At 65.0% G+C, this 10,453-nt stretch overlaps 1 protein-coding gene across 1 annotated transcript; it reads left to right on the forward strand.

Moving 5' to 3' along the window:
* The first annotated feature begins 785 nt into the window (after positions 1-785).
* LOC106738621 (uncharacterized) lies at positions 786-10,092 on the forward strand. The gene is made up of 15 exons (XM_059721354.1): positions 786-849; positions 1,186-1,506; positions 1,794-2,093; positions 2,196-2,300; positions 2,506-2,871; positions 3,366-3,677; positions 3,828-4,184; positions 4,327-4,638; positions 4,803-5,159; positions 5,620-5,931; positions 6,082-6,438; positions 6,581-6,892; positions 7,055-7,411; positions 8,766-9,077; positions 9,228-10,092. The coding sequence occupies exons 1-15, from the start codon at positions 786-788 to the stop codon at positions 9,776-9,778; spliced, it is 4,695 nt and encodes a 1,564-aa protein (XP_059577337.1). The 3' UTR covers positions 9,779-10,092.
* The last annotated feature ends 361 nt before the right edge of the window (positions 10,093-10,453 follow it).

Consider the following 10,453-nt stretch of genomic DNA (forward strand, 5'->3'; position numbering starts at 1 on the left):
AGTGCATTCACACCTTGAATACTGTGCCCACTCTTGGCCCCTACACCTCACAAAGGCTATAGAAGAACTAGAGGGTCCAGAGGAGGGCGGTAAGGATGATTAGTGCTATGGAGGGGCTTCCCTAGGATACTTTCCGTTTTGTGGAAACTGCTGGCACTGCTGGTGGGGGCAGTGCCAGTGCATGCCCCTGCCCTGGCCTGGGGCAGAGGGTGGCTGGAGGGTGATGGGGTTCAGGGAGGAGCACCCGGGGCCAGCGACAGGTTAACACGGTGTTGTCCCCACCCCTGGTGCCCACGGTGGGAGCTGTTCTGCGGTCACCACCTCAACACACACACACTCACTTTTATTTTTTAAATATCTCTCCCTATATATATGGGGTTATACATGTCTACACTCCGAGTATCCACACACAAAAACATAATCCATTACAAAAACCGCACCTGCACAGCCTGCGCACCTTGGGCCTGGGGGCAGCTCCCCTCACCCTGCAGCCTGGCGTCCCCACACACGGAGACCGGGGGGGAGCTGAGGGACCCGACCCCGAGCCCCACACCCGCCCCCTCTAATCCTGGCAGTCGGGGGCTGTGGAGAGCTCTGGGCTGAGCCGTCCCGCTCTCCTTGGTGGCAGGGGCTATGCCTGGGCCCAGCCCAGCTCCTGGTGCCAGAGTGCCCTTGTCTCGGGACTTTGGTCCCTGTGCCATGTAACACCGGAAAGTGAAAGCAAAAACAGATTTCCCAGCAATCATCTCCACCGTGCAGCAGAGGGACCGAGCCTGGCTGGACACATGGACACCGAGGTCCTGTGCCTCGGGGGCCTGCTCCTCCCCCTCCTCTTTCCCGTGCTGGCAGGTCAGTGCCCACCGCGTGCGTACTGGGGTCAGCGCTCTCAGGGCTGGGCTGGCCGTGCCCATCTGGGCCCCTGGGTGCGGCCAGCCAGGCACCGCCTTGAGAACTTGCCACAGGGGAGACACCCGACAGACCAACGTGTCTGCACAGCACAGCCGGCTCTGGGGCATCCGTGACAGGTCCCAAAAGGGGGCAGGTCGGGGGTCTCAAGTAGCTCACAGCCCAAGGGCCCAGGGTGCAACAAGCACCTGCTGCAGCCGCCCCAGCATCACCCCGGGGGCACCAGGTCCCCGTCTCCCCTGCCCACTGCAGCCCACAGCTCTTTCCTCCCCCGTGCAGGCTCCCAGCTGCAGGTGTTCACAGCACCCTCCTTTCAGGCCCCGCTGGGCTCCAGGGCTGTGCTGCCATGCCGCTTCGATGTCAGGGGGCCCGTGGCCCTGGGCTCCCTGCAGGTGACGTGGTACCGCTGGGACGAGAGGGTCGCATGGTTCGACAAAGGCCAGGCTCAACCCAGAGGGAGACTGTTGGAGACAGACCTGCAGAGCGGAAACGCCTCCCTGTCGCTGGCCAAGGTGGCCGTGCCAGACGAGGGGCTGTACAAGTGCGATGTGCGCTACGGTGCCCAGCAGCAGCAGGGGAGCACCACCCTCCGTGTGGTCGGTGAGGACGGGGGCTCCTGCATGGGGATGGTCTGGGCACAGATGCACGCAGGGCCAGGAGTCCCCAAACTTCTGCTTGACATGATGGGCACATGCACCATGATGCTGCCTGCCGTGTGGGAAATGGGTGGAAAGGAGCTGGTCCAGGGTCTGGAACCAGGCTGGGGCAGGCTGAGAAAGCAGGCCACGAGCACTGCGGGAGAGATGCCCGAGCACAGGAGGAAACACCCCTGGGCTGTGGTGCAGGAGGCAGGTGCAGCACATGCACTTTGTCACTCTTCTTCCCAGCGTCCCCGACCATCTCCATCCAAAAGCAGCAGGTGGTGGGTAGCACAGAGACCTCCCTCCTGTGCGACGTGGGGGGCTTCTACCCCAGGGATCTGGATGCTACATGGCTGAGAGACGGACAGGTCCTGGACAGCTCCACCCACTCCAGCCCCCAGAGGAACCTGGACGGGACCTTCAGCCTCACCCTGACCTACACCTTCACCCCTGCCAAAAGCGACACTGGCAGTGTCTTCTACTGCCGCGTCCACCATCCAGCCTTGGAGCAGCCCCTGCAGGCTGAGCTTGCCCTGGATGTCCCAGGTGAGAGCCCAATATGGGCCCTGGCAGCGAGGCCAGACAGTGCTATCGGGCGAACGTTAGAGCCAAGGCTGTGCACCGACTTTCCCTCCCGTCCCGTCCCAGCTACAGGCTCGGATCGCACCGCTGCTGTGATTGGGGCCGTCGTGGGCATCGTCATCACACTAGGAGCTGCGGGTGCAGCCTTTTACTGCTGGTGGCAGAGGAGAGGTACCGGGCACGGCGCCTGGGGGTGGCAGAGGGGAGGGAGTGGGACGGCGACAGGGTCTCATGCAGGGACACGCTGGGGGGTGTAGTGGCCCCTGCACAGATGAACCCCTTGGACCCCACACCCCACAGCCCCAATCCCAGGCTGGATGCATCCCCAGGACCATCCCAAGCTGACCCTGAGTCTGGTGTGTTCCTCCCACCCCAGGCTGGGGGTCCATGTCCAAGGTGGAGGGGCCGGAGCGGTGCCGGCTGGGCCAGGAGGTGACTCTGCGCTGCTCCATGGAGGGGAAGATCCCTGCGGACACGGCTGTGACGTGGGAGCGGACACAGGGCGAGGACAGGGCGGTGATCCAGAAGGACGGGCCCGGGGCGGCCCCTGAGCACCAGCCACTGTTACCGGCCCTGCCCCCGGGCTGGACACCGACAGAGGAGAGGTCTGAGACCTGCCTCACGGCCTCCCTGACCTTCACGCCCACGGTGCAGGACCACGGGGCGCGGGTCCGGTGTCACTTCCAGCACGAGGCCCAGCACAGCAGCAAGGAGCCCGCGTGGTGGGAGATCCAGGTGTGGGGTGAGTCCCTGCAGGTCCCAGGCCTGGGGGGAGGCGGGGGCAGCGGCTGAGCGAGGAGCCCATTACATGTAAGACATGGACACGCTGGAGAGCGTAACGTGAAATCAGGGCCCAGGATGGCCCAAGAGCGGGGAGTGGTCTGCCCAGAGGAGCCCCCAGAGGTGGGAGTTTGGGGCTTGGGGGTCTTGGGTTGGAGGCAGGGCTTTCTCCACTCCACTGTCCCCATACGGGGAAGCTGCTGGCTGGAGGGACCGGCAGTGCCAGGACTGGCCTGGCAGGGATCCCCCCGTGGGACCGCAATGAGGCCGACTCCCCTCAGCTCCCCCAGTCCCTGCTCAGACTAACATATCCAGCCCCGGCCCCGGTGTCCTTGCACAGCACGTGATCAGGAGCACTGGGGTGATTAAAGCCATAAAAGTACATGGTGCTTGGTCAGTCTGTAGAGGCGCACATCTCTCGTCTTCACACTGACACGGCGACTCCCTCTCCCCCAGCCCCGCCGGAGCTGTCCGGGATCCAGGTGTTACCGTGCTGGGACCCCCCGGAGGAGGTGCCCTTTGCCATCGACCTGCAGAACTTCTTCCCCCGGGAGATCCACCGCGTCGAGTGGAGCGTGGACGGAAAAGCCTGGGAACGGTCGGAGCCGAGTGACTGGAGGGAGAACGAGGACGGGTCGTTCAGCGCCAGGAGCGTGTGGAGGGTGCCCGGCTGCAGACTGACCAGCGCGGAGCAGCGAGTGCGAGTGTCCGTGCAGCACGGCCCCGGGGACCCCCCGATTGAGGGAGAGCTCATCCTCGCAGACACCGGTGAGCAGGGGGAGCTGTCAGGAGGTCATGGCCCCACTTCGGGGGGTTTCACTTTCTCTCCCCTGCCTGAGGGGAGGCAGAGCGGCCCCCACCAGGCCTCTGCTTCCCCTGACGGGGCCTGTCCCTGCCTCGGGGGGTTTCCTTCCCCAGGTCTCCTGCGGCCCCCAGACGTGTCGGGAATCTCCCAGCCCCAGGCAGTGACGGCGGGGACGGAAGCGGCCCTGAGCTGCCGCGTGGCAGGGCATTTCCCAGGGGAGCTGGGGGTGACCTGGCTGCGCAAGGGCAGAGGAGAGGCTCGTGCTGCGCCCCTGCAGGACTCGGCCGAGTACCGGCTCGTCCCTGGCCGGCCTGTTCCAGCCACTGATGGGAAGAGCTTCCAGCAGGAGCCCAGACTCCTCTTCACCCCCTCGGTGCGCAGGGACCAGGGGGCCGAGTACATCTGCCGGGTGGAGCACGCGGCCCTGCAGACCCCCGCGGAGCGATGCAGCACAGAGCTGCAGGTCACAGGTGAGTGCAGCACTCGGGCTGCTCGTGGCTTGGACGTGGGGTTCATGATGTGGGGTCGGGGGCAGCTGCGTCCTGTCCTGCCCGCACCAGAGGTGACTGGGATCCCCTGCGCACCGCTCCGAACACTCCTGCTGTCCCCCAGCCCCCCCGGAGCTGTCCAGGATCCTGGTGTTACCGCGCTGGAACCCCCCGGAGGAGGTGCCCTTTGCTGTCCAGATACTCAACTTCCACCCGAAGGAAATGCACCGCATCGCGTGGGGCTGGGACGGGGACGGGAGCGGGAGAGCAGACACCGCCGAGCCCTGCCAGAACCCGGACGGCACGTTCAGCGCCACGAGCGTGTGGAGGGTGCCCAGCCGGAGCCTGGCCCGCCCGGAGCAGCGAGTGCGAGTGTCTGTGCAGCACGGCCCCAGAGACCCCCCGACGGAGAGAGAGCTCAGCCTGCGGGACACCGGTGAGGGGCGGGGGGTTCATGAGGTCACAGACCCATTGCGGGGGATGGGAGGGGGCAGGTGTTGGCTCCCTCTCCCCTGCTGGAGGGGAGGCAGAGCGGCCCCCACCAGGCCTCGGCTTCCCCTGACGGGGCCTGTCCCTGCCTCTGCGTCTTTCCTTCCCCAGGTCTCCTGCGGCCCCCAGACATGTCGGAAATCTCCCGGCCCCGTTCAGTGACCGCAGGAAGGGAAGTCACCCTGAGCTGCCACATCGCACGGCATTTCCCAGGGGAGCTGAAGGTGACCTGGCTCCAGAAGCAGAAAAGAGCTCGTGACCCTGTTCCCGTACAAGACTCCCCCAAGTGCAGGCTACTCCCTGGCAGAGCCGTCCCAGCAGGGGATGGGAAGAGCTTCCAGCAGGAGGCCAGACTGGTCCTCACGGCCGTGGAGGAGAAGGACCTGGAGGCAGAGTTCATCTGCCGCGTGGAGCACGTCGCCCTGCAGACCCCCATCGAGAGACAGAGCAGGGAGCTGCGGGAGAGCGGTGAGTCCCGTTGTGTCCAGCTGCGTGAAGCCAGGCGGAAGCAGTGACCCTGCGAGCCCCGTGCCCACCCAAGCCCCATGCAGAGGCCCCGCACTGAGCAGAGCAGTGCAGCTCCCTTTCCTTCTGCACGTCTCTAGTGCAGGGTGGTGAGCAGGGAGCCTGCGCCCGGCACCGCTGCCCAGCCGGGCAGAGCAGGGAGCGCAGCGCAGCCACCAGCGAGCCCTCGCCTGGGCTCTCGTCTGAGCCCAGAACTGAGCCCTCCTTCTCCCAGGGTAGCCAGGGGAGCTGGGACCCCACGACCCTCCCTGGGCAGTGGGAACATGACCCCCCGACCCATTTCTGCCTGTGTCTGTCTCCATGACTCCTGCGTAGTACCTGGCACGTGATGGGTGTAGCAGGCGCACTGCCGCTTCTCGCCATCCCATCGCCTGCTTGTGCTAATGCTCCTGCTGTTCCCCAGCCCCGCCGGAGCTGTGCGGGATCCAGGTGTTACCACACTGGGCCCCCCCGGAGGAGGTGCCCTTTGCCGTCGACCTGCAGAACTTCTTCCCCCGCGGGATCCAGCGCATCGAGTGGAGCGTGGACGGAAAAGCCTGGGAACGGTCGGAGCAGAGTGACTGGAGGGAGAACGAGGACGGGTCGTTCAGCGCCAGGAGCGTGTGGAGGGTGCCCGGCTGCAGACTGACCAGCGCGGAGCAGCGAGTGCGAGTGTCCGTGCAGCACGGCCCCGGGGACCCCCCGATTGAGGGAGAGCTCAGCCTCGCAGACACCGGTGAGCAGGGGGAGGTTTCAGGAGGTCACGGCCCCACTTTGGGGGGTTTCACTTTCTCTCCCCTGCTGGAGGGGAGGCAGAGCGGCCCCCACCAGGCCTCTGCTTCCCCTGACGGGGCCTGTCCCTGCCTCGGGGGGTTTCCTTCCCCAGGTCTCCTGCGGCCCCCAGACGTGTCGGGAATCTCCCAGCCCCAGTCAGTGACGGTGGGGAGGGAAGTGGCCCTGAGCTGCCGCGTGGCAGGGCATTTCCCAGGGGAGCTGGGGGTGACCTGGCTGCGCAAGGGCAGAGGAGAGGCTTGTGCTGCGCCCCTGCAGGACTCGGCCGAGTACCGGCTCGTCCCTGGCCGGCCTGTTCCAGCCGCCGACGGGAAGAGCTTCCAGCAGGAGCCCAGGCTCCTCTTCACCCCCTCGGTGCGCAGGGACCAGGGGGCCGAGTACATCTGCCGGGTGGAGCACGCGGCCCTGCAGACCCCCGTGGAGCGATGCAGCACAGAGCTGCAGGTCACAGGTGAGTGCAGCACTCGGGCTGCTCGTGGCTTGGACGTCGGTTTCACGATGTAGGGTTGGGGGCAGCTGCCCCCTGCCCTGCCCGCACCAGAGGTGACAGGGGTCCCCTGCGCACCACTCCGAACGCTCCTGCTGTCCCCCAGCCCCGCCGGAGGTGTCCGGGATCCAGGTGTTACCGCGCTGGGACCCCCCGGAGGAGGTGCCCTTTGCCGTCCAGATACACAACTTCCACCCGAAGGAAATGCACCGCATCGCGTGGGGCTGGGACGGGGACGGGAGCGGGACAGCAGACACCGCCGAGCCCAGCCAGAACCCGGACGGCACGTTCAGCGCCACGAGTGTGTGGAGGGTGCCCAGCCGGAGCCTGGCCCGCCCGGAGCAGCGAGTGCGAGTGTCTGTGCAGCACGGCCCCGGAGACCCCCCGACGGAGAGAAAGCTCAGCCTCCGGGACACCGGTGAGGGGCGGGGGGTGTTCATGAGGTCAGAGACCCATTGCAGGGCACAGGGGGAGCAGGTGTTGGCTCCCTCTCCCCTGCTGGAGGGGAGGCAGAGCGGCCCCCACCAGGCCTCTGCTTCCCCTGACGGGGCCTGTCCCTGCCTTGGGTTTCCTTCCCCAGGTCTCCTGCGGCCCCCAGACGTGTCGGGAATCTCCCAGCCCCAGTCGGTGACGGCGGGGAGGGAAGTGGCCCTGAGCTGCCGCGTGGCAGGGCATTTCCCAGGGGAGCTGGGGGTGACCTGGCTGCGCAAGGGCAGAGGAGAGGCTTGTGCTGCGCCCCTGCAGGACTCGGCCGAGTACTGGCTCGTCCCTGGCCGGCCTGTTCCAGCCGCCGACGGGAAGAGCTTCCAGCAGGAGCTCAGACTCCTCTTCAACGCCTTGCTGTGCAGGGACCAGGGGGCCGAGTACATCTGCCAGGTGTTGCACGCGGCCCTGCAGACCCCCGCGGAGCGACGCAGCACAGAGCTGCAGGTGACAGGTGAGTGCAGCACTCGGGCTGCTCGTGGCTTGGACGTGGGTTTCACAACGTGGGTCGGGGGGCAGCAGTCTGTTACCGAGGTGCCCACCCCTCTACCACACTCCTCTTCCATAAATAGGTTGAGCTAGGCCCAGGGTGTCCCAGTGTCTCCAAGGACTGAAATACCCAGGCCTGGGATAGGTGTACGTCATTGTGCGGGCCAGGCCCCGAGCCCGCCCTCGTTGCCACGCGCGGCAGTGATTCCGATCCCACTCTGGCTGCCATGGGCAAGCCGGGGGTGAACCAGGATCATACCGGACCCGTGTCCGGTGCACGCGGGCTGTGGCCAGCAGCCCGGGCACACAGGGTGGGAGAGAACCGCGAAGCGGTTTAGCACACGTGAGTTAGAATTAGTCACGGAGGCGTAACGGTTGATTGAAAAGATTATTTACTTACACCCAAAGATGGTATTGGTGTAGGCTGGACAAGTTTCCAGGCACAGCTCCTGCTTGAACCCTCGTTGGAGGACTCTGACAAAACAATTGCTCCCACGGAGTTTGCTAGGCTCCGCGGGTCTGGTTAAGTTGGGTTTGAAAAGTTTCCCCAGAGTTATTCAGGCTCCGCGGGTCTGATAAGTTTTCCCCGGAGTTTGCTAGGCTCCGCGGGGTCCGAAGTTACAGGAAAGGGATACGTCTAGGATTGCGCTCGGCGATGGGGAGAGGCGAGAAGTGAAAGCTCCGTAGGCTCGGTTCTATTGCCTCTCTTGCCTGCTTAGGGGAGGCGCGCCGGGTCTGCGAGGGTCCACAGCGCTTGGAGATCTTCACACAGAATCTCTCTCTCTTCCTCCCTCCTGCGGCTTGGGCGTAAACCACCCAAGCCTTTTGTATGGCTAGCAAGCCAATCGCTAGCTGCTATGTGTGCCTAAATTAGGAGTCGGCCAATAACATGGCGTGGACCCTAATACAAATGGCGGGAACTTCTTTGCAACGTGTATCACTACGATGCAAAAAAGAGATGCACACTGCAAAGAAGCTGCAATTCGGCGGGAAATCCCCCGCTGCACCAGAGCTCTCCCTAGCAGCAGAGAGCTCTACCGTGCAAAGGAAGCGACAAATTTGGTGGGAAATAATTTAGTGGTGCCGAAGCGCACGCACAAACAAAAAATCACAACTTTGGGTTGTGACAGCCATGTGCAGCATCCCCGTCTGCCCCACATGGTGCAGCCCCAGGACAGGAGTTGGACGGGCACAAGGAGTTGGGGTTGTCTCACACAGTGCTTTCCCCAGAGGGCTGCGTGCCCTGCCCCAGCCATGCAGCTGTCCCCTGCCCTGTCTACACCCTGCTTACTGTTCCTAATGCTCCTGCTGTCCCCCAGCCCCGCCGGAGCTGTCCGGGATCCAGGTGTTACCGCGCTGGGACCCCCCGGAGGAGGTGCCCTTTGTCGTCGACCTGCAGAACTTCTTCCCCCGGGAGGTCCACCGCGTCGAGTGGAGCATGGACGGAAAAGTCTGGGAACGGTCGGAGCCGAGTGACTGGAGGGAGAACGAGGACGGGTCGTTCAGCGCCAGGAGCGTGTGGAGGGTGCCCAGCTGCAGACTGACCAGCGCGGAGCAGCGAGTGCGAGTGTCCGTGCAGCACGGCCCTGGGGACCCCCCGATTGAGGGAGAGCTCAGCCTCGCAGACACCGGTGAGCAGGGGGAGGTTTCAGGAGGTCACGGCCCCACTTTGGGGGGTTTCACTTTCTCTCCCTTGCCTGGGGGGAGGCAGAGCGGCCCCCACCCGGCCTCTGCTTCCCCTGACGGGGCCTGTCCCTGCCTCGGGGGGTTTCCTTCCCCAGGTCTCCTGCGGCCCCCAGACGTGTCGGGAATCTCCCAGCCCCAGGCAGTGACGGCGGGGAGGGAAGTGGCCCTGAGCTGCCGCGTGGCAGGGCATTTCCCAGGGGAGCTGGGGGTGACCTGGCTGCGCAAGGGCAGAGGAGAGGCTCGTGCTGCGCCCCTGCAGGACTCGGCCGAGTACCGGCTCGTCCCTGGCCGGCCGGTTCCAGCCGCGGATGGGAAGAGCTTCCAGCAGGAGCCCAGACTGGTCCTCACAGCCGTGGAGAAGGGGGACCTGGGGGCAGTGTTCATTTGCCGTGTGAAGCACATTGCCCTGGAGACCCCCATCGAGGGACACAGCGGGGAGCTGCAAGTCACAGGTCAGTCAGCGCCTTTACACCGGGATGTCACAAGGTCCCGGTCCTTTCCCACTCGCTCTGGGCCCTCTGGGCAGGAGGCTGCGTTCGTGGTGATGGCAGTTTTGCTGGAGCAGGGAGTTCCCAGTGGGAGACCGGACCCCACTCTCCATCAGGGAAGGTCGAGGATGGTGTGGGGAGGCCAGCACCTGTGGTAACACTGCTGCTCCTGGCTGCTGCGGCTGGGCCCCGGCACTGGGGCCAGAATGACCCTCGGTCTCAGCCCCTCGAGGAGAATGCATAGGCCCCAGGAACTGACCACCTTGCTCGGCGTTTCACTCCAGCTGCCGGGGGAAGGGGATGCGGGGAGGGCTAGGGAGGTCCTATGCAGGGTCTGGGTCCCCAGGGCAGTGAGCACTGACCAGCCCCATGGACATCTCTTGCTCCAGGACACCAGATGCCCCCATGTCCCAGGATCCTGAGTCCAAGGAAGGGAAAGCAGATGAGGGAGCCCCAGGGGACGTGAGCGGTTCACATGACGGGACAAAGGGAGGCACGTCCGTGCAAAAACAGAGGGCCGGGGCCCTGAGCAGTGAGGAGGATGGGGACAGAGCTGGTGCCCCCAGGACCTTGACTGTGGCTGCAGGCAGTGAGGAGATACCAGCGGAGCCCTGGCCTCAGCCCGGCGCAGGGAGCCCGGACATACCAGCAAGGGGAAAGATGCAATTTCCAGATGCCGGGACTGTGAAAGACAGCACACATGTTTGAGGCACCCACAATCCCATGTGACCCTGAATAAGGTTTTCCAGGTCTGTCAGTCATGAATAAAACCAAGCTCAGGACAGCCGGCTGCCTCCTCCTTCCTTCCTGAGGGTCCCTGGTCTCCCACAGGA

Source organism: Alligator mississippiensis, chromosome 2 (genome assembly GCF_030867095.1).
Source record: "Alligator mississippiensis isolate rAllMis1 chromosome 2, rAllMis1, whole genome shotgun sequence".
NCBI classification, from domain to species: Eukaryota; Metazoa; Chordata; order Crocodylia; family Alligatoridae; genus Alligator; species Alligator mississippiensis.